This window comes from Quercus lobata, chromosome 4 (assembly GCF_001633185.2).
Source record: "Quercus lobata isolate SW786 chromosome 4, ValleyOak3.0 Primary Assembly, whole genome shotgun sequence".
NCBI classification, from domain to species: Eukaryota; Viridiplantae; Streptophyta; class Magnoliopsida; order Fagales; family Fagaceae; genus Quercus; species Quercus lobata.
This window is the reverse complement of record NC_044907.1, coordinates 1,729,527-1,753,801: the sequence shown is the minus strand read 5'-3', so window position 1 is coordinate 1,753,801 and position 24,275 is coordinate 1,729,527. Positions and strand designations below refer to the sequence as shown.

Here is a 24,275-nt window from a genome sequence, read left to right as displayed (position 1 = left end):
TGCTGTTCACGCGTTTTCTTTCTCACAAGCGGTTACTGTTCATGTACTGTACATAAACAGTAGTCGCAACATTTGACCAATTTTAAGTGAACAGTGCATTCGTGCACTGTTCACAGACCCACAAATTTCACTTTTTATCAACTTTTTCATTAAAAATGGGTCCCACGGTATTATTTACACATTTAAAAATTATTTTACTACAGTATTTTCAGTTTTCAGTTTTCAGTTTCAGTAAAATAAGTTCTATCCAAACACACACTACAAGTTACTACTGTGTCGGTTGCTTCAATAATGGCGAAGGTGGGAACGGTACTTGTAGTTGTGGTCCACACGGTTTTCTTTCTGTTCAAAGGGTCATTGGAGGTGTTTTGTCTGCTTTCGATTATTGATGCCAGTTGGGGAACTGTGCATTTTTTGTACCCTACAATTACGTGTTTTACTATCATCCAAGCATTCAAAAAGCAGGGTCTTATCTTTTGGTCAATCTGCTACTCCATCCATAGTCACACAGATCACAGATCATTCTGGTCTTACTCTTACCCTCCAGTTCTCAGTTCTCACAAAAACTAGCGTTCATTCAATTCTCACTAATTAAGAAATGGCGGAAGGAGTTTTGTATGACGTTGCTGCTGGAATTATCGGGAAAGCAGGCAACCTAGCACTCAAAGAGATTGTGCTCATCTGGAGTCTCAACGACGAGATTACCAAACTTGGGGAGACAGTTTCTATTATCAAAGCTGTGCTTCTGGATGCAGAGGCGAACCAACACAAAAGTGAAGTGATCAAACTGTGGCTGAAAAGCCTTAAGGATGCCATGTGTGATGCGGATGACTTGCTGGATGAAATCTCCACTGAGGCCTTGCGACGGGAAGTGATGACCCGCGACAAGAAGGCAAAAGAGGTACGCATCTTCTTTTCCAAATCTAACCAGCTTGCATACGGTCTTAGAATGGGTCATAAGGTTAAGGCCATGAGGGAGAGGTTTGATGCGATCGCAGCTGTTAGGAACAAGTTTGGCTTAGAAGAATGTCCCGAGGAGAGACAAGTTCGGTATAAGGCAAGAGAGTCTTACTCTCATGTACATGCTGAAGCTGTTATAGGGAGGGAGGATGATAAGAAGGCTATTATTCGATCTCTGTTGAATGCCAATGCCAAAGAGAATGTTTTGGTCCTTCCGATAGTTGGAATCGGAGGCCTAGGAAAGACAGCAGTTGCTCAACTTGTCTTCAATGATGAAGAAATCAAGAATTATTTTGAGCTAAAATTGTGGGTGTGTGTCTCTGACAATTTTGATGTGAAAATAATTGTCGAGAAAATCATGGAGTGCGTAAAAAATAAGAAACCAAAAGCCCTTGAAATGAATACATTAGTCAATGATCTTCAAAAAGAAATTAATGGAAAAAGATACTTGCTTGTGTTGGATGATGTGTGGAATGAGGATCTTGAAAAATGGCTTAGGTTGAAAGATATTTTGATGGGTGGCGCAAGAGGCAGTGGAATATTATTGACTACACGCATTAAAATGGTGGCAGAGATTGCACAAACTATGCAACCGCACTTGTTAAAGGGTTTAGATGAAAAACAGTCTTGGTCTCTATTTAAGAAGATGGCGTTTGTAGAGGGTGAAGAGCCAAAGAGTGCAAGTTTTGAAAATATTGGTAAGGAGATTTTGAAGAAGTGTGGAGGGGTTCCGCTTGCTATAAGAACAATAGGAGGTCTGTTGTCTTTAAAAAAATCAAAAAAAGAGTGGTTATCATTTAAAGATAATGAATTTTCGAAAATATCACAGAATAACAATGGTATTTTACCAACATTAAAGTTGAGTTATGATTATCTCCCATCACATTTGAATCAATGTTTTGCTTTTTGTAGTATATTTCCAAAGGATTATGAAATTGAAAAATCGAGTTTGATTTATATGTGGATGGCACAAGGGTTTATCACGTTGTATGACAAAACGAAATGTCCAGAAGATGTTGGTGATGAGTATTTTATGGATTTGCTTTGGAGATCGTTCTTTCAAGATGTCAAAGAAGATGGCTTGGGCAATATATCACAATTCAAAATTCATGATCTCATGCATGATGTAGCAATACAAGCAACAGGATCAGAGAGCACCACCATTTATTCAAAAGAGATAGACATTGATGATAAAACTCATCATGTGTCATTTGGGGATACATTATACTCATCATCGGAAATTCCGATCTCACTATCCAAAGCAAGAAGGATAAGAACATTTCTTTTGCCATGTCAACCAAAGTATGGTAATATAAATACGGACCATTCAACTTGTAGTGAAATTATTGCAAGTTTTAAGTTCATACGCTTGTTGGATTTGCATAACATGGGGATTAAAACAATTCCAAGTTCTATTAAAAAGTTGAAACATTTAAGATATCTTGATCTTTCTCATAATAAAGCCATTGAGATGCTTCCTAATTCTATTGTGAAGTTGTACAATTTGCAAACACTTAAACTCTCTCAGTGTGATAATCTTAAAGAATTGCCAAGAGATATTAACAAATTAGTCAACCTCAGGTTTCTTGAGATTGACCAGTTTTCACGTTTAAGGTTTGTTTGGGATGACGTGTGTTCGGGTTTGACTCATATGCCAAATGGATTGGGCCAGTTGACTAATCTTCAAACATTGTCAAGATTTGTGATAAGTAAGGGTAGGATTGATTCAGTGCCTAGGAGTTATGGTGAATTGAAGGAACTTAACAGGCTAAATGAGCTAAGAGGAAATCTGTCAATTGAAAATCTCAAACACGGAAAAGATGCCGCATTACAGTATAAGGATGCAAATTTGAAAGAGAAACAACGTCTTGATAGGTTGAACTTAAATTGGGTAGAAGAAGACATTGATGAGGCGGGTGCTGGTTACAATGACATGTCACTGGAAGACTTGCAACCACATAAAAATCTCAAAGCATTGAGTTTAAAGCAGTACGGGGGAGTGAGATTTCCACATTGGTTTTTGTCCCTCACGAATCTTGTCCAATTTGAATTAGATTCATGTAAAAAATGCCAATATCTTCCACCGTTGGACCAATTGCCTTCTCTCAAAATTATCCGTTTGGACCGATTGGATTGTTTAGAACACATATCAGATTCAGAGAGAGATAACAGTGATTCTTTATTCTACCCATCTTTGGAGAAACTCGATATTTTGCATTGCCCTAATTTAAAGGGATGGTGGCGGGGAAGGAGGGATTCTCTTCCTTCATTTCCTCGTCTTTCTCATTTAGATATTAGGGATTGCCCTCAGCTGACTTCCTTTCCTTTGTTTCCATATCTCGAAAGTTTGTGGCTAATTAATTGTAGCTTGAAGCAGTCATTAGAGAGGATGATGATAAACAACAAGACTTCTTCAGGGAATCTACCATCAATTGCTTCTTCTTCTTCTTCTTCTTCTACAATTGTTGCCCCTCTCTCCAAATTAAGTTACATTGAAATAGAGAACACGGAAGAAGCTTTGCCAGAGGAGTGCCTACCAAATCTCATTTCTCTCCGTACTCTATATCTAGTCAAATGTCCTCTTCCTCAAGGCATTCGATATCTTACGGCACTTCAAGATCTGAATGTTTGGAAGTCTGAGGTGGTTGATTTATCCAATGATTGGGATGAGATGGAATGGCAAGGACTTACGACCCTTCTCTCTTTGCATTTCTATGATCTTCCGAAGTTGGTCTCTCTCCCAACGGGGCTTCAATATGTCAGCTCTCTACAAAATCTCCATATTGAGGAGTGTCCTAGTTTGATAGCTATACCGGAGTGGATCTGCAAACTTATATCTCTTCAATCTCTTCTAATTTGGAAATGCCCTAATTTGGAATCATTGCCAGAAGGAATCGGTGCCCTTACCTGTTTGCAGAAACTAGACATTTGGCGTTGCCCTAAATTGGAATCATTGCCAGAAGGAATCGGTGCCCTTACCTCTTTGCAAGCACTAGAAATTGGAGGATGTCCCATCTTACTGAAAAGATGCAAGAAGCAAATCGGGGAAGATTGGCATAAAATTTCTCACATTCCCAATTTGTATGGAGATCTGTCTCGGCAAGAAGAAGAGCCAGGTATGTAAAAGTCACCATTTTATTCCCAACCTTCGATTAAAAAAAATCCAAATGCACAATTCTTCTTCTCCATTGTTCTCTCTCAACGGCTGTATTTCTTGGTGATTAAATTTCAGATGAAGAAGAACCAAACGAAGAAGCAAAGAAACCTGCTTGTCAGAATTGGGACTTAATTAAAGCTTTTGGGTGCTGCAATTGTTCAACAACACAACAACTCACTCACTGGTACTATCTCCTTTCTTTTCTTTTGCCTTTTCCCCCTTTATCTGCTTATAATATTCTCATTTTTTAAATTATGTTTTGGAATAAAATTAATGTGAACTTTCTTTCATTACCCATTGTGTAGACAGAGTCAATATTACTAGGAGAATTGAACTGGGCAACCGTGCCATAGGATTCAGCTCATTGTACAGGTATTCAATTCCATTTTAAATATATAAGCTTCCAATTTTCTGTTATGTCTACAGATAATGCCATTTCTCACAATTTGTTATCTAAGTTTTTTTTTTGACTGAAGAAGGTAGATTTGTTATCTAAGTTAAATCACTATGGGATCATGCTTTGTAGCAAAATATAATTTTCAAGCATCATGGTTTTATTTTCAAATGTAGCTTGATAAGTTGATATATAGAAGTAAAATGTTACTATATGTTACCGAAACATCGAACTATCTAAGTTTTCTCAGTTTGTTGATTTTAATATTGTTGGCTGGTTTGAGCTAAAAAAACACGAATTCTACCACTAACATGTTTTATAAATTATAATACCAAATATACTTTATAGAGACAAATCCTTTTTTCTTTTCTTTTTAAGCTAGTTTTTCTACTGATAGTAACAGTAGAATCTGATGCATCATTTTAATGCGAGTGCTGCAGGCTTTTATCATGTACATTTATATAGCCAGATTTCAACAACAATATGTGGCTTTCTCAAGTGATTCATCAATGGAAGTAACTCATGTACAATATCCTAACCTCCCTCTCAAGTGTCCTTTGTGCTTACTTCTTTTGTTTCTTCTTTCGCATCATCTTTCGCATCTTTGCATCTTCAGATACTAACATCAATTCTTGTTTTACTGTATGTCACATGCATCAGCACAAGACAAGAAGTAGAGAATAAATATAGGGCCCCATGTGTAAGTGTAGTGCTTTTGATCTCAAAGTGCATTGAGATACAGAGATGATTGCTTTCATACAGTTTGCATATAGCCTCAAGACTCCTGTGAAAGGTAAGCCTACTTATCTAAAATTGCAATTGTGTAACTACTGCTTTTGTATATTTTAGTATTTTATATTTGCAACTTTTACTTCTCTTGTCTAATTCTGTTTCTAGGTATAATTTTTGTATGTCCTTTTTCTTTCATCTCTAAATATCCAATGATACTTTCCCTAGTAATGTGGGAGCTGTTTCACTAGTTTGTATAGAAAACAAGATGTGTTTGCATCATAGTTCTTTTTTTGAGACATTTTATCTTTATCTATTGAATGGGAAAGGAAGAGGAAGAGGAGGAATTTAATTCCTGTGAACCAAAATAATATGAATTTATTTGAAAAATGCAGGAGGAAATAGGTCATGAGTGCATTAAGCTGCTCACATCCCAGATATTGAAATTTATTTTGGAAGGATTTAGCTGCAGTGTGTATACAGGTTTCTCATATCCCTCCAAATTTCTCAAGTACTTTTTTTTATCAGTATATAAGTAAGTATTTTATCAAACAAAAAGACAAGGTCCAAATATACAGTTAGTATACTACAGAACCATATTTCTCAGATACTAATCTCGTTCACTCTTAAATTTACCCTTTGGTTTTAGGTTGATGAGTTTATCATTTATTGGGCTCTATATGCAAAAACCTGAGGAGAAATGAATACTAAAGTAGGCAAGATTTTAAAAGTGCATGTTTTTTTTTCCAAACTAGACCATGCGAAGTTTACACAGAAACAAGAAGAAAATAATGGTAACTATTGCATTCCTTACCACATTAAATCTTTCCTCATAGGCTTTGATTTTTGAGTTTTTAAATTTTTATTTTATTTTTTTATTTTATTTTTCTGGCAATATGATAGGCAACATCATCAACAAAGCGTTATTCCCAAGTTTTGAGGTTAGCTATGGATCCTCATTTCCTCTCAAAACTTTTTCCTATTTTGAAATATGGTGGAAAACTTATTCACTCACTTATTCACCTTTTTATTTCTCAAACTTTGGTCTGATAGGTTACCATGGATGAAAGCTATAGCTTGGTGTTACCACTCAAAGTATTACCTGCTTTTAAGGATAGCATAATTTCATGGTGAATGATTTTTGGACTTCTCAACCAGTAAGACTTCATTGAACAAGGGTTGCTTGGAGAGTTCTGTTATTTAATAAAGAAGGCATTTCTTTCATCTTTGGATTAATTTCTTAAGGTTGCTTAGCATACCATGGAGCTATATTAGAGATATGGCACCTGTGAAATATCACATAAATCTAACACCTTGTTGGAATTTTTGTTTAGTGCTCTGTCAGATAGTTTCAGGCTTGCTGGTGTATTTGTATTGTATTGTTGTCCTGAGTTCTAATTGTCTTAGTGCTCTGTCTGCTGCTTCAGACTTGCTGTTGCATTTGAGTTGCTGGTTTTTGGCTTGGTTTCAATGAAATTTATGCCTGATTTTCCAAAAATAAAATAAAATAAAATAAAATCTAGCACCTCTATTCTCGAGAACAGGAGTTCATAACCTTTCTAATGGCTTTTAAATTGAATACTAGACAACAATAGCTATCAGACAAAAGAGAATAAATGATTTAATTTCCAGCGATTTGAGTTCCAAAGTAAAATTATAAGGTCTTTACACAAATTGGTCCCTTTTTCTTCATTTTTCATAAAAATTTCCAATTATGTTATATAAGTAAATTCTTTTCTGGCAGAAGTTGGTTTTCAAGGTGAAGGCAAGACTGTTTACCTAAACGAGTAAGATCAATTCTTTTAAACATGAACTTCCTCTCTTTTTGGTCGCGGGATGTTGGAAAGGATACCAAGGCTTATTTGACTGAACTCACTGGTATTTTTCTCATTTCCTCTTTTTACCCTTCATCCGCTCTTAGGATCTTCGATATTTAATTTATGGCTTTTGCATTTTAATAAAAAACATGTGACTTTTCCTTCAACATTTTCTTCATTCTAATAAATTGCATCTTTGCATCTCAAATTGTGTTGATGACATGATGTATTTGATGTGCTTCAAATACTGTTTAAACAGAGTAATATTTGGCTCAAGGTGATATAGAGGTAATATTGCAGGGAGAATTATTTTATTTATTTATTTTTGATAAAGGGAGAATTAATTCTTGCAACCATGCTGCTGGAATTAGCTCATTGTATAGGAATTTTGCTATTTCAAATCCTTTTTATATGTAAGCACCTAACTTGCTGTTATATCTTCAAATCACAATCATAATAATAATGACTCGCAATTTTCTCTTGTGGCTTGGTCTTATTTGAAAACACAGCTCAATTTTTTTAAAATCATTTGATAAAATCAAATAAAATGGAAAATATTCCTATATGTTATCGAAACAGCAAACTACTATATTTTTCTCACTATCAATTTTTGAATTATAGGTTGCTTGGAAAAGAAAAAGAAAAAGAAAATCTCTAGCATATGTTTCATAACACTAATTATCATATATTATAAAACTAGAGATCCAAAAATCTTCTAATTATTGGTGTTGCTATGACAGACTAAATAATATAGTTAGCACTATTGTTTTGTGAAGCAATCCTTTCTATAGAGATATTAGCAACAGAACTTGATGCTTCAAGGATATTAGCAATAGGACTTGATGCATCACTTTAATGCGTGCACTTTCAAGCTTTTATCACGTACATTCATGTTGGCAGTTTCTCACAACAATCCATAGCTTCCTTTAGTGAACTATCCAAGGAGGCAACTCATACAATATCCTAATTTCTCTCTCTAGAGTCCTTTAAGTCATTTCCCCCTTGTTTCTTCTTTCACCTCCTTAAGACCTGATTTACTTGTAGATTCTATATGACTTCTTGTTGTCAGTTTATGTACTAATATCTATTCTTGATTTGTTCCATTTCACGTGCTAATATGATGAGAAAATGATTTTTTTTGGATAGATAATAAGAGTTTTATTGATGAAAAAGAACAATGTCTTTACGATTGTAAACACACTACCCTTGAAACAGATACAGTCAAATCATAAGGAAAGACTAATAGGGTTAAGGAAATCAGACAAGGAACTACAATGCGTAAGCCCCCAAATACGAGACCACTTAAACAAAGTCCTAGCAAGCAAGGTCTTCAACTTATCTATAGGACTCTCAACGTCCTCAAAAGTTCAGGCATTGCGTTCCTTCCATACTAACCACATAAGGAAAGCTGATACCAAATTCCAAACCTTTGAAGAGTAAGTTCCCAACCAATTCCTCCAAGCAAAAAGAAGAGAAACAATAGTGTCCGGCATCACCCACTGAACCCCAAACATACTAAGGACCTCACTCCACAAAGCAGATGCAAACTTACAATGGATCAAAAGATGATCCACAGTCTCCTCATCACACCTACATAAACAACACCAGTTGACAAGGGGCATGGTCTTCTTAACCAGGTTATCAATTGTGAGAATCCCACCCCTAGCAGCAGTCCATAAAAAGAAAGAGACCCTTTTAGGTACTGTTACACACCAAATGCTCTGCCAAGGGAAAGAAACAGAAGGGGCTTTCAATAAAGCAATATAAAAGGATCGCACATCAAAGACACCATTACGATTCAATTGCCAAATCAAGATGTCCTCCCCCTCCCCACTAGGAATCCTGGCAGAAACATGCCCATAGAAAGAATAAAACCTCCTCAACTCCGCTTCATTAAAATTACGTCGGAAACGGAAGTTCCAACTCCTACCTCCCCTGTCTGGTGCAAAGATTAATATGTCAGAAATTAGAGCTTCCTTAACCATAGCACATGCAAACAATTCCGGGTATAATTCCTTCAAAGGAGTAGGGCCGCTCCAAGGGTCGTGCCAAAACCGAATACGATTGCCCTCTCCTGATATTCTTCCATAACCCACAACCATTAGTCCCTCTCACAACTCTAGTGCACCAACCTCCACTATCCTCTCCATATTTGGTGGCTATTACCTGACGCCATAAATGAGTAACTTCCTTCCCAAATTACCAAAGCCATTTCCCAAGTAGAGCTTGATTAAAAAGCCCAATCTTCCGAATCCCCAAACCCCCTTATCTCCACCGGCCAAACAACCTTATCCCAAGCAACAAGCGGATATCTGAAAACATCATCAGAACTCCCCCATGTACAAGGTGATGTAGCACTTTCTAATTCCATACTTACATTGAGATACATGGATAATTGCTTTGACAAAGTATGTAAATAAACTCATGAGTCCTGTGAGATGTGAGCCTGCGTATCTGAATTAGTAATGGTTGAACAGTTGCGTTTGTATTACCTGACGCCATAAATGAGTAACTTCCTTCCCAAATTGCCAAAGCCATTTCCCAAGTAGAGCTTGATTAAAAAGCCCAATCTTCCGAATCCCCAAACCCCCTATCTCCACCGGCCTAACAACCTTATCCCAAGCAACAAGCGGATATCTGAAAACATCATCAGAACTCCCCCATGTACAAGGTGATGTAGTACTTTCTAATTCCATACTTACATTGAGATACATGGATAATTGCTTTGACAAAGTATTTAAATAAACTCATGAGTCCTGTGAGATGTGAGCCTGCGTATCTGAATTAGTAATGGTTGAACAGTTGCGTTTGTATTCCAGTATATTAAGTTTGTAAATTTTTGCTTGTCATGCTTGTATCTGTTTCTAAGTATTATTATGCATGCATCAGAATTGTTTTGAAGATATTTCCCCATGGTCTCAGTGCTTATTGATGAAGACATAAGGCATTGGAAGGTTGATGTTGTTAGAAGAACCTTCCTACCTTTGAAGCAAACATCATCCTAAACATCCCTCTCAGCTACACCCTCCCAGATGATCAAATCATCTGGATTGGAAACAAGAAAGGTGAATTCTCTGTCAAAAGCGCTTACTATGTAGCACTTCCAATCATTCATCCATTTAATGAGGGTGAAAGCTCAAGAGATGATCCTCGCTCCCCTCTTTGGAGAAGGATGTGGCTCCTCAACATCCCAGCAAAGATCAGAATCTTCGCCTAGTGTGCCTGCATGAATGCCCTCCCCACTGTTCATTTCCTAAGAACCAGAGGAGTAAGCACAGATGGTATTTGCTGTGTGTGACTAGTGCCCTGAAAATACTCTGCATGCCCTCATACACTGTGACACTCCCAAAGAGGTGTGGAGCAATTGGCTAAACTGTCCAGTGGATTAGGAGACAAATTCTGGGGATTATTTTGATCTAGCACTTCAGTTCATCACCAATGGCACCACTCAAGACTTGGAAACTTTTTTTTCGTCACAGCCTAGCCTATTTGGTACAACCGGAATCAAATGGTACATGACTCAACCTCATCACTTCCCATCCAAATATGGGAAAGTGCTAGGAGAACTGTCAAGGACTACAAAGGCGCCTTATTAACTGCATTTCAGCTGAAATCCAACCCAGCTTTGTGCTGGACTGCCCCCCTCCTGGCACTCACAAATATGGTAGAAAAAATATTACTTTCTACCTTCTCTTTTTAATTTATCTTTCTCTTCTTCATTTTTTTGGCAATATTATTTTCAAAAATTTTGAGTTCCAAAGTAAAATTATAAGGTCTTTACACAAATTGGACATTTTTCTTCATTTTTTTATAAAACATTTCCAATTATGTTATATAGGTAAATTCTTTTCTGGGCAGAAGTTGTCTTTCTAAGTGAAGGTGAGACTGTTCACCTAAACGAGAAAGATCAATACTTTTAAACACGAACTTCCTCTCTTTGTTGTCATGGGATGTTGGAATGGATACCAAGGCTTATTAGACTGAACTCACTTGTATTATCTCATTTCCTTTTGATTTTTTTTTAACCCTTTATCTGCTGTTAGGATTTTAGATCTTTAATTTATAACTTTTGCATATTAAGGAAAAAAAAAAAAAAAAACCGTGACTTTTCCTGCATCATTTTCTTCTTTCTAATAAATTTTATCTTTGTATCTCAAATTGCTTTGATGAGATGATGTATTTGATGTGCTTCAACTATTGTTTAAATAGGAATTTGGCTAAAGGTGATATCAAGGTAATACTGCAGGGAGAATCAAATCTTGCAACCATGCTGCTGGAATTAGCTCATTTAACCTGTGTGTCTACAGGTGCATACATCTCCATTCTTAGTTCCCTTCAAATTTATTAAGTACCAGATTAATTCTCCCTGAGCTTTTCCCTTTGGTTTCAGGTATGGGGAGTTTATTATTTATTGGGTTCTATGTGCAAAAGCCTGAGAATAATTGATAATACAGCAGACAAGAGTTTAGTACTGCATGTTTTTCTAAATCTACTTGGTACAAAAATTATGCAGATGCTAAGAAAAAGAATGGTAACTATCTCTTTCCTAACCTAATTAAATCTTTCCTCATAGATTAGGTTTCAATTTTTGAATTTTGTTTTTCATGAAATATGGCAACTCATGCAATATCCTAATTTATCTCTCTAGAGTCCTTTTTGTCATTTCCCCCTTGTTTCTTCTTTCACCTCTTTAAGACCTGATTTACTTGTAGATTGTTTGTCAGTCCATATGACTTCTTGTTGTCAGTTTATGTACTAATATCTATTCTTGATTTGTTCCATTTCACGTGCTAATATGATGAGAGGTGTAGAGTAAATGATAACCCATGTATAAGGTGATGTACTGCTTTCTAATTCCATACTTACATTGAGATACATGATAATTGCTTTGACAAAGTATGTAAATAAACTCATGACTCCTGTGAGAATTAGTCAATGTATCTGAATTAGTAATGGTTGAACAGTTGTTTTTGTATTCCAGTACATTAAGTTTGTAAATTTTTGCTTGTCGTGCTTGTATCTGTTTCTAAGTATTATTATGCATGCATCAGAATTGTTATTTGAAGATATTTCCCCCATGGTCTCGGCGCTCATTGATGAAGACACAAGGTGTTGGAAGGTTGGTGTTGTTAGAAGAACCTTCCTACCTTTGAAGCATACATCATCCTAAACATCCCTCTCAGCTACACCCTCCCAGATGATCAAATCATATGAATTGGAAGCAAGAAAGGTGAATTCTCTGTCAAAAACGTTTACTATGTAGCACTTCCAATCATTCATCCATCTAATGAGGGTGAAAACTCAAGCGATGATCCTCACTCCCCTCTTTGGAAAAGGATGTGGCACCTCAACATCCTGGCAAAGATCAGAATCTTCGCCTGACTTGCCTGCATGAATGCCTTCCCACTATGCATTGCCTAAGAACCAGAGGAGTAAGCACATATGGTATTTGCCCTGTGTGTGACTTGTGCCCTGAAAGTACTCTGCATGCCCTCATACAGTGTGACACTCCCAAAGAGGGGTGGAGCAGTTGTCTAAACTTTCCCGTGGATTAGGAGACAAATTCTGGGGATTTTACTGATCTTGCATTTCAGTTCATCACCAATGGCACCACTCAAGACTTGGAAACTTTTTTTGTCACAGCCTGGCCTATTTGGTACAGCCAGAATCAGATGGTACATGAGACAACCTCATCACTTCCCATCCAAATATGGGAAACTGCTAGGAGAACTTTCAAGGACTACAAAGGTGCCTTATCAACTGCATTTTGGCTGAAATCCAACAAAGCTTTGTGCTGGACTGCCCCACCTCCTGGCACTCACAAATATGGTAGAAAAATTATTTCTTTCTTCCTTCTCTTTTTAATTTATCTTTCTCTTCTTCATTTTTTTGGCAATAAGCATGGATTGGTAGAAAATTAGTTACTTTCTCACTTATTCTCTAAATTTATTTCTTAAACGTTGATCTAATAGGTTCTTATAAATGAAGACTATTGGCACTTATAGACTTCTTAACTTGATTAGTTCCATGAGCAAAAGGATTGTTTGGTGAATTTTGTCAAATCGTAAACAAGACATTTGCTTTCATCTTAGCTCTAATTTCTCAATGTTGCTTACCATACCATGAAGTTGTAGACACATTTTGAGATAGGAAACTTGTAAAATATTAGGTAATATTATTTCCAACTGTTTGAGTTCCAAATAAATTTGTAAATATGGTTTTGGCACAGATTGGATATTTGAATCTTTATGTTTTTCATTTCAGATGAAGAACCAAAGAAACCTACTCTTAAGAAGTGGGACTTAATTAAAGCTTTTGGGTGCTGCAATTGTTCAACAACTCAATAACTCACTCACTGGTACTATCACCTTTCTTTTCTTTTCCTTTCCCCCTTTTATCTGCTCATAATCTTCTCATTCTTTGACTTATATCTCTGCATGTTAAGCAAAAAAAAAATAATGTGAAATTTTCTTTTATTTAATTTCTTACACTGAATAAATTTCATATTTGTATTTTCAATCGGGATGTATTTGATGTGCGTTTTTTCCCGTTGTGTAAATAGAGTCAAATTGGCACAAGGTAATATTACTTGGGGAATTGAATCCGGTAACCATGCTGTAGGAATCACCTCACTGTACAGGTATTCCCTTTGCTTCAATTCCTTTTTATATATAAGCTTACAATTGTCTGTCATGTCTACTAATAATACCATGCAGTGTAGTCATAGGCGAGCGCCCCGGCTCGCCTAGGCGCCTGGGCGAGGCGAGGTGCCATTAAGGTGCCTCAAAGGCTCTAAAGGCGAGGCACCTTTAGTGAGGCGCTTGCCTTTAGAGCCTAGGCCAGCAAGGCGACCGCCTTAAGCCATGAAAAAGGCGCTAAGGCAAGAGCCTCAAATTTTTTTTTTTTTAAAATTAAATTTTTTATTTTTATTTTATTTTATTTTTTTTATAGAAGTTTGTTGGAAAACCTATTTTTAGACTATTAATTTCAAAAGGCCTGTTATAAAATCTATTGTTAGTTAAATTAATTTACAAATTTGTTTTGTAAGACTTATTGTTATATAGAAGCTTATTGTAAAACGTATTGTTAGAACTAACTAATAGAGCCTAAACCATGTTAATCCTATTTTGAAATAAGTGATAGACCTAACTTCTTCATGCTACACATTAAAAAACACTTAATTATAATATTATAATACACTAGGTACATATGATTTAAGTTCTATATGTATAATAAATATATTAAGGATTTGGCGCCTCGCTTTACTCGGGTTAGCGCCTTTTTGTCGCCTCACGCCTCGGGCGATACAAGGCCTTGGTGCCTTAAGGTCGCCTTTCGCCTCTGACTACCTTGATACCATGTATCACAATTTGTTATCTAAAATTAAATCACTATGGGATCATGCTTTATAATAAAATATATAATTTTCAAGCATCATGGTTTTACTGTGAAAAGTTGCTTAATATTTATAAGGAAAATATTACTATATGTTACCAGAACAACAAACTAAGTTTTCTCACTTTGTTGATTTAATATTGTTGGTTGGTTTGAGCTAAAAAAAAAATTCTACCTCTGACATGTTTATAACACCAACTATACTTTATAGAGATCAAGCACCTATTAATTATTGTTATTGTCATTACAGACTAAATATTGCAGTCAAGACAAATCCTTATTTTTTTTGGAGCTATGTTTTCTACTGATAGTAACAGTAGAACTTGATGCATCATTTTAATGCTGGTGTTTCAGGCTTTTATCAAGTACATTTGTATAGCCAGCTTTCTACGACAATATGTGGCTTTCTCAAGTGATTCTTGGATTTGATGAGTTCCATGAACAAAAGGATTGTTTGGTGAGTGTTGTAAAATCATAAACAAGACATTTTGATTTCATCTTTGCGCCAATTTCTCAAAGTTGCTTACCATACCATGAAGTCTTTGCACTTTTTTCTCAAGGTTGCTTACCATACCATGGAGTTCTAGACATTTCGAAATAGGAAACCTGTAAAATATCAGGTAATCATATTTCCAACAGTTGAGGTTCCAAAAAAATTTGTAAATATGGTCTTGGCACAGATTGGATATTTGAATATGTATGTTTTTCATTTTTTTTTTTTTAGTCATGTTTAGGTAGGATCCTTGAAGTAGTGAATCCTGGAATTGAGTATATGTGTACAGAAGTTTCATTCTATTAAGTGTTTATTTGGTTTGCACGTCCGCGTTTTGGACGTCCGTGTTTAAGGCTTTTTTTTTTTTTTTTTTTTCTTTGTTTTGTTTTGGACGTCCGCGTTTCAGGCTTTTTTTTTTTTTTTTTTTTTTTTTTTTTGTTTTGGACGTCCGCGTTTCAGGCTTTTTTTTTTTTTTAAAACCAGCGCATATTGCCATGAACAGTGCAAATAGGCATGCGAACAGTAATTTTAAAAGTAAACAGTAACTGAAAAATGATTTTTATTATTTTCAATTTTCAGTAAAATAAACGGTATCCAAATGTACACTAATAAGATTACACACAATTATTTGGGCACAAGTTGGCTTTCAATGTGATAGTGATGCAGAACGAAAACAATTTAGATATCATTCTAACTAAATGAATACCTTGAAAGCTCAAGGGGAAAAAAAAAAAATGGAATCTTCATAAATTTAGCAAAATTCTCACAGAGGTTCTTTTTTCCCCAATCTATCAAGGATGAGATATATGGAATCTACAAAAATTGGAGAAATTTCTCTTGTAGACAATTGAGAAAGTTACTTTTTTTGTTTTTTTTGCAACATCCTTTGAGCTTCACTTCAAGGATAGTGATAGAGTTCGATTTTATCTGTAACTCTTTTATTCTCATACTAGATACATATAGATATACTTTATCCTTGGATTCATAGGTTTTCATTGGGAAGATTTATAAAAAAAAACATTGTTCAAATGACACCCCTTGTGGAAAGGCCGAGACAAAGGGCGAGTTGGAAGGGTTATATTATTATTTTGGGATAAATAGAGGTAGGGAGTATTAATAAATGAAAAGAACATAACATGAGTGTAACGAATATTCAGCAGTCAAGGCCAAAGTTACTGAAGAGTGACAGTACAAGTGCCTATATGAACAAGTGTGAACTGATGAAACACCATGTTAAGGCCCCGCCAATAACAATCTCCATTCCAAACCATCTCTTTTGACCATAACAACCTTCATTCTTGTCTTGATCAGTCCCCTCACTTTTGGCTCTTGCGAAACTCCCTACACCTATAGCCAGATAAATTACCCACAAATTTAAGAAGTTTTCTACAGTATCAAAAGAAATTGAAATGAAAAAGAAGACTTATGTATGTTGGTTACATTATCACTAGGACTAGGAGCAGGACTACCATCACTTTCATTAGAACTCCTTCCCAATTGGTAGAAAACTTGAGCTTCTGGTGAATTAGGATCCAAGTGTAGAAGAGCTACATCCATGACCAAGCAAACAAATCAAATTAGTGTGTCAAATATTAGCCACTTCTAGTGACATTTATCCTTTTTTATAAAGAAGTGTAAAACCGAAAAAAACTCTAGCACTCACTGTTCATTTCTTACATTGAATTTCATAAAAATCTATTAGCTAGAACAAAACAACTCTTACAGCTAAATGCATACTGGGACACTAGGAGACTTTAGTAGGGGCATGACAAACTGAAGGCAGGCCGAAAGCAAGTGTTACATTAATCTGTAGTCCTAATTCAGGATTATTACGATCTCTGATGATAACACACAAGCACTTCTTGTTGTCCTTTAGGACTTGTTTAAGACCAGTGCAACAATCTGGTGTAGGTGCTTTTGCTTGACCACCAACGTAAGACAGACATGTAGCCAGTCCTACTAGTTGCTGTGCACATTCCTCTGTGTCTTTAGCTGTGCACATATGGCCATCAAAGTGCTTGGGTGTAAGGCTATTGCCATTTAATACCATTGCATTTGCCCTCAGTAGTCACTACTTGTTCCACATTGAATGATATACACTCTTAAGGATACCTCAACAATTGCTATCGAATTTGATGTGGCATTCTATGATTGCGGAAGGTTGCAAGAAAAGTTACTAAAATTCCATTCCTCTACTAAACGCACAAGATGAAATCTACCAAGCATCTTTTCTTTCTTTAGTCACAGTTGCTAGTCACCTACCCCACCTAGCGCAACAAGTCAGTACATGATGTGGTGAGCCAAGTTCCATAATTATTATATGTACTTCCAAATTATAGTATAATGTATAATTTATTCTCAAAATTTTCTTGTAGACAATTTGTTTTCCTTAAAAATTAAACAATTTCTAAAAGTAATTTTTATCTTTCTATCTTTACAAATATATAAAATTATTATTTTTGGTGCTTTTCATTGATATTATTATTTTTTGAACTGGTTCATATTCTTTTAAATATTTTTATAATGAATTTTATTTTCCTAATTTCTTTTGGTACTACTAAAAATTATAAATTTCAAATTTATTATTCTTCGAACTGGACACCTAAATGAATAGAAGTTAACAAAAATGTATCAAATGAAACTAAAATGGACCGAAATGTTATACAAATGTGGCCGATCAACATGAGCGTAACAACAATAAATATTACACCTTTAGATATTCATATTATATAGATTCAGATTGAAATTATGGTATTATGCACCATTTTTAATGACATCAACATCACAATACAACCCCTACTTGCCCTTCAGTTTTGTTTTTCTTTTACACTTCTTGGGCCAGCATGCTCTCTATTTTGTTTGGGCCTCAATTCCTTTTAGAAACGACTTAAACTTTGGACCACAACATTCTCCAATTTGACAAAAATATACCCAACATAAAACAAGAGTTAGAACGATTGATGGACAAGTTACTGCCCATCCACCTGAATTTATCATGACATATGAAGGTACAAGGAGCCACTAGTTTTTAGCTTCTCTTCTTAAAAATCTATGACTTTTTACCTACATGTAGTAATTTAAAAAAAAAAATAGAAGAAGATTGATTTCCCCAACCAATTTGTTATATGTTTTACACGAATAATGCACTTCAAGGAACTACCACCAATATATCTAATCTTTTGTTGAATGTTTTGACTGCACTAGAGAAGCTTGCTTGTGACATCCAATCCTACCAAATTTTATCATGCACCACAAACTTTCATTGCTTCTTTCAACACCACCATAGCTCAAAAATATCCTTGATCTCCAATAGATAATTTTTCCCCAAAAAAACAAACAAGGTAAGTATTACAAAGGCATTGAAACGTAAGCATTGTGACACGCTCTGAGTGCATTGAACAATTGCTCTTAAAAAGGCAAAGTAAACCCTCGAGTCAATCGGAGGATTGCAATTTTGTGCAATTATGTTTATTATGGAATGAATCAATCATCTACTACTTTGATATCTTATTAAACAAAATGGCAGCATCATCTAATCTAGAATTTTCTTCTCAAAAAATCATATCTAGAATTTCAAGATCCAAATAAATAATTCTTGTAGTATGAAATAAATAAAAAAAAATTGAAAGTTTGGTGCATTAAAAAACTTTTAAAGTATTTTTATGAATTTTTTATTATTATTAAGAAGAGCGGGTTATGGAATTTTCATTAAGAAATTATAATAGCTTATTCAATTTTTTTTTTTTGATTTTTCAAAATTTCAAACTAGAATTTATGAAAATATTTATTTCCACAAAAGCCAGTCACAGAGGAATGAATCCAGAACATTTAGCCCTAGCCACTCAAGAACTAATCTCTTTGAAAGTAGAGTGGTAGACTAGACATCTTTAACACTTAAAAAAAAAAGAAAAAAGAAAAAAGAAAGGATAGAACCTATGGTTTAAAACCAAATTAACCAATGGTTCTTTACTATTAAATCTTGTATTTCTTGAAAAATGAGTCCATTAAAGAGATTCTAATGGTATGATACTTAAGAAATGGATGAGATAGACTCAAGCATAGAAGACCTTTGAAAAATGCACCTCTTTTATACTAGTGATTGTTTGTTCCCATGATAAATGCTAGCATGCTAGGTAGTCATGCATCAAAAAATCCCAATGGTGAATTCTCACATGATATTCTAAGAATTCTATAAATCCAACTTTGATTCCTGTGGATAGGGTTGATTGCTCCCCCCAGATAAACCATAGAGCCAAAAGAAACCATGGACTAGAATTGAAGAGCTTAGCAATCGAATGTACTAAATAAACAAGTACAACATTGCATTGTACATATTCATAATAGGCCAAAAAAGACATGATAGATATATGAATCGCTATTCTTTCAAAATTATATTTTTATCCTCAAAGACAAATGAGGGTAATGCCAGCCATTTAAGTTCACATATGAAAAATATCTAATAAGTGTGGAAAACTCAGTTGTAAACTCTTTCACCAAAGAAGAAAGCTGATATTCTATGAAAAAGGCTAATATTATCATCCCATCAGCAATTTGACCATGGGCCTTAAGTAACCCTTAAAAAAATTCATGGGCCACATTTAAAGCCCATCAAGAGAATTTTTGGGCTAAGCTTTTGCGCGACCTTCCTAAATCAACCCCAAGTGGGCCTTGCAACTTCAAACAACCTAGTACCAACACGGTTTTCTTTTGGTGTTTTTTTTTTTGTCTAATTTTGATTATAGATCCAAGTTGGGGAACTGTGAATTTTTTTTTTCTTGTATTCCACAACCACGTGCATTAGAGTATTATTAGTCTCATCATACGTGCAATGAGGCTTTTTATTTTTTATTTTTTGGGTTCAGACATTTTACTTATAGCAAATTTATTTTATTTTTTATTTTAAGAAAAAGTTGTATTTGTACTTAAGTTTTCATGTGAGAGAGAAATGTGGAGGTGGGAAAAGAATACTTTAGTGTAAAAAAAAAAAAATGCTACGTTTGTGGGGGGAAAAAAAACAGTTCTATTTTTTATATTTTTTCAAAAAGAAAAAGTTGTTTTAGTACTTGACAACAAACGTGAGAAAGAAATGTGGAGGTGGGAGAAAAAAATTATTATTTTTTTCTTTAATTTAGCTAAAAATTAGAAGTTTTTAAATTACTAATTTTACATGTCTAACCCTATGATTTATAAGAAAAACATAGTTCTAATAACACCCCTTGTGGAAAAGCTGAGACAAAGGGAGAGTTGGAAAGTTATTTATTTATTTATTATTTTTGGGATAAATAGAGGCAAGGAGTATTAATAAATGAAAAAAAAAAAAAAAAAAAACATAACACGAGTATAACAGTTACAAAACAGAAATAACAATCAAGGCCAAAATTACTGACGAGTGACAATCCAAGTGACTATATGAACAGGTGCGAACTGAAGAAACACCATGTTAGCCCCGCCAATGGCAATTTCCATTACAAACCATCTCTAGTCTTGATCACTAGTCCCCACACTTTTGGCACTCATGGAACTCCCTCCACCTGTAACCAAAGAAATTACCACAAATTTAAATAGTTTTCTACAATATCAAAAGAATAGTAATTAAATTGAAATGAAATAGAAGACTCATGTATTTACATTACCACTAGGACTAGGGGCAGGACTACTAGCTATCACTTTGATTAGAAGGGGCATGGAAAACGGAAGACAGGCCGAAAGTAAGTGTTATATTAATTTGTAGTCCTAATTCAGGATCATTACGATCTCTGATGATGATGCACAAGCACTTCTTATTGTCCTTAGACTTGTTTGAGACTAGTGCCAGTCTGGGTGTTGGTGCCTTTGCTTGACCACCAACGCAAGGCAGACATGTAGCCAGCCCTACCTGTTGCTTTGCACACTATTCTGTCTTTGGCTGCATCTGCCGTTGCATAGCTAACCATAACTGACATTAGCACTAAGAGGAATAGAATTGTTTAATTGTTTAACTCAAAATATTATGAGAATATTATCTGCTCATAATATTCTCATTCTTTAATTTATATCTTTTCAATATGTTCTTTCATCTAATTTCATACAGTTTAATAAATTCCATCTTTGTATTTTTGAGTATATCTAATATACCAGTTTTTAGCTGTGAAAATTCATACTAGCTGCCACCAATTTCTAACCCTGGTTGAATACTTCGATCTTTTCGTTAGAATATAGTCCCTGGATATACAAAACATCCTTAAAAGAAAAAAACTAATTGCAAGAGAATGTTTCGAAAAAAAATTTTATAAAGACGCAAGGAAGCTAGACAAGTGCCTACATATACTTAAATTCGAAAGCAATACACTGGAGATAATTTTTATCATGCTTGTGATATCCTATCCTACCTAACTTTATTATTCACTTTTTATTTTATTCAGATGAGGATAAAACAGTACGTCTTGAGTGACCAAATGCTCAATAATAAATAGTGTTTCATCTATCCAAGCACTAAAGTTTGAAAGACCTCTAGCATATTGAGCTAGTCCATGCACAACCTTATTTCCATCTCGTGAATCGAAAGAGAGTTAGTCCCATCGAACTGCTGGAGTTGTAGTAAAGACCCTGTAAATGTAATGCTATTAGAGATGCTTAGTGGAGGAGTGGTCATGTCTAGTAGAGAGAGTTTACCACGACCTGAGAGTCTCCCTCAAAAATTTCATCTATAATCCCCATCTCCCAAGCTTTCATGCACTAGTCAAGCCTTCATTGCTTCTTTCAACAGCACCAAAGGTAAAAATATCCTTGATCTCAAATAGATAAATTTTCCCCACCCAAAAAAAAAAAAAAAAATTATCATAAATAAACAAGCACACAAGGTAAATATTACAAAGGCATTGGAACTTAAGCATTGTGAAATGCTCTAAAGTGCATTAAACAACTGCTCTTAAAAAGCTAAAGTAAACCCTTGAGACAATCAAGGGATTGCAATTTCGTGCAATTATTTTAATTATGGAATAAAATAATTAAAATCCAATTAATCTAGGTCGTTTCCTCCCTCCACCAAATCACACCCTCTATTTCTCTTTAGTCATAGACCTTGCCTCTCAGGCATTGGCTGGGTTGTAGGATGACAGAGCTCCTAGCATTGCTACGTTTGTCTCTCTCTTTTTTTTTTTTTTTTTTTTTTACGCGTTTCTTGTCGCTATAATTTTGTTTTATTTTTTCATGCGTTTCCTACCACTGTGGCTTTGTCTTATTTCTTTGTGCGTTTCTTGTTGTTGTGGCTTTGTCTTATTTCTGCCACTATGGCTTGGCATTTTTTTCACCATGTTAGCCTTGTAGAATTTGGAGTTTATCCTTATCCCCTGGAACAAGGGCATTGTGGGCTTTGTGAGTGGGCTCTATTTTGTTGCGTTAAGCACCTACTGACCCTTTCAATTTTTTCTTTCTTCGGGCCTTTGGAATATGACCCAATTTCTATTTCTTTGCTCACGCCTTGAACCCATCTCTTGAGGTTTTCTTGGGCTTTTCTCTTCATGAACTTTTGGGTACGAATTTGCAAAAATAGGTATTAACACCAAGCAGGACTTGGAGTCCATCTTGTATAAAAGGACTAGGAGCATCCTTTTATATAAAACCTTCCTGGACATAAACCAAACAGTGGAAACGAAGTCTTCTATTTTTTATGCCCTTCCCTTTCTTCTCTCTTTCAAACATACTTTTAGTGCTGTACCCAGGGCATCTGCGGAGATGCAAGGCGTCCCCCTTTATCCAACCAGTGAAGTTTCAGCACTTGTTGGATGTGAAGATGCCGAAAGGGAGCTAGTATCTCGACTTCTGGACGGCACTGAGGAAAACCTCAGTGTAATTTCACTGGTGAGCGAAGAAGCAATTGGCAGGATAGCTCTGGCAAGGCATGTTTATAAGAGACTAGAGATTCGGCAGCACTTCCAATGCCATCTCTGGGTTTGTGTCCGCGAAGAGTTTGCATATAAGGATCTCTTGCTCATCATACTCAAACAGATTCCGAAATGCTTATTGAAGGACATAGAGCTTATGAGCCAGAAGGAGCTACGTCAATTGGTTTTCCAGACTTTAATGAAGTTCAGGAATCTAATGGTGTTGGATGACGTGTGCACGAAGGATATCTGGTTCAACCTTTTACGTCCCTTTGCAGACTCCACAAATGGAAGCAGGGTCATCCTTACTACTTGCCATTTTAATGTAGCATCAGAAGCTGACCCATGGAGTAGTTCATTGACTCTGAGGCAGTTAACTGAAGAGGAGAGTTGGGTATAGTTAATCTTGAAGAATGTAGGCAGTCGCAGATTACCAGAAAATAGTTCAGGCTTAAACAACTTCAGGGAAGGAATTTTGGGAATATGTCAGGGTTTGCCACCGGCAATCCTCCTACTGGGAGGACTATTGTCAACCATAGAATTAAGTGACTGGTCAAGAGTAATTGATCGTTCACAATTTGGTGAAGATAAATCAGCTCTCTTAAATATTGTAGCTCTGATGAGCTATAATGAACTTCCATCTGTGATAAAGCCATGTTTCCTTTATTTGGCTCTCTTTCCCAAGGCATATGAGATCCCCAAACGAAGGCTGTTGCAGTTGTGGCTTGCGGAGGGATTTGTTCAATTGTCATCTGATGAGGCTAGCGTCCCCATTGAAGATAAGGCCAAGATATATTTGGAGGAACTAGTGTCTAGATATGGCTTCTTCTTGCCAAAAGCTGAGGAGGAGGGATTTCTACACGTCCACCATTGCAGGTCAGAATGTACATCTGCAGATTCAGAAATATTTAAGGTTCAGAGGCTCACAGATCAATTCGGTGTCTCAAAATCTCATATCGGATACCTATTGTGCGTATATTTCTTTCAAAGCTGGAAAACAAGGTACATCCAATAGTGAAATTGGTACGTTGCTTAAAAAAATTATCGAAGGAAGAGATCGTGTCCTGCTGAAGGTGCTTGATCTCGAGGTTGTCTACAAACCTCAGCTACCTTAGAAACTTGGGGAGCTGAGGAACCTAAAGTACTTAGGCTTGAGATGGACAGGTCTTGACTCCTGTCCTGCTTCAATTGGGGATCTACCATATGCCTGGAGACCATCGATTTGAAGTACACTAATATAACCACTTTGCCGAGTTCTATCTGGAAGGCAAAGAAGCTTCGACATCACTATATGAATGAGGTGTCCATTCAGAAACCATCAAGAGTAGTGTCTTCAACAAACCAACTTCAGACCTTAATGGGGCTTTTTATCGGTTCCAATGATCCCAAGGACTGTGGCTTGGAAAAGTTCACTAGCCTTAGGAAACTGGAACTCACGTGCCATTCAGAATCAACGGAGGAAACAGCC

General features: G+C 35.7%; 2 protein-coding genes and 1 pseudogene across 15 annotated transcripts; 2 read left to right on the top strand and 1 right to left on the bottom strand.

Moving 5' to 3' along the window:
* The first annotated feature begins 398 nt into the window (after positions 1 to 398).
* LOC115983961 (putative disease resistance protein RGA4) lies at positions 399 to 15,273 on the top strand. Of its 14 annotated transcripts, none has more exons than XM_031106830.1 (18): positions 401 to 4,076; positions 4,193 to 4,301; positions 4,427 to 4,489; positions 4,952 to 5,035; positions 5,172 to 5,304; positions 5,636 to 5,723; positions 5,890 to 6,034; positions 6,144 to 6,181; positions 6,294 to 6,397; positions 6,985 to 7,118; positions 9,947 to 10,721; positions 11,267 to 11,364; positions 11,448 to 11,588; positions 12,109 to 12,287; positions 12,701 to 12,886; positions 13,322 to 13,415; positions 13,620 to 13,697; positions 14,807 to 15,273. In XM_031106830.1, coding segments are annotated over exons 1-3 (3,588 nt in total). In that variant the 5' UTR covers positions 401 to 598; the 3' UTR covers positions 4,428 to 4,489; positions 4,952 to 5,035; positions 5,172 to 5,304; positions 5,636 to 5,723; positions 5,890 to 6,034; positions 6,144 to 6,181; positions 6,294 to 6,397; positions 6,985 to 7,118; positions 9,947 to 10,721; positions 11,267 to 11,364; positions 11,448 to 11,588; positions 12,109 to 12,287; positions 12,701 to 12,886; positions 13,322 to 13,415; positions 13,620 to 13,697; positions 14,807 to 15,273. The 14 variants fall into 14 exon arrangements, with proteins under 14 accessions (XP_030962692.1, XP_030962690.1, XP_030962686.1 ...); XM_031106826.1 differs by having other exon boundaries at positions 12,109 to 12,886; positions 14,807 to 14,909; positions 15,013 to 15,273; XM_031106828.1 differs by adding an exon at positions 10,896 to 10,936 and having other exon boundaries at positions 12,109 to 12,886.
* An 870-nt stretch (positions 15,274 to 16,143) lies between these two features.
* LOC115983403 lies at positions 16,144 to 20,896 on the bottom strand (annotated as a pseudogene).
* A 1,762-nt stretch (positions 20,897 to 22,658) lies between these two features.
* On the top strand, positions 22,659 to 23,822 carry LOC115983297 (disease resistance protein RPP13-like). Its single transcript, XM_031105946.1, has 2 exons — positions 22,659 to 23,201; positions 23,298 to 23,822. The coding sequence occupies exons 1-2, from the start codon at positions 22,659 to 22,661 to the stop codon at positions 23,820 to 23,822; spliced, it is 1,068 nt and encodes a 355-aa protein (XP_030961806.1).
* Positions 23,823 to 24,275: the final 453 nt, after the last annotated feature.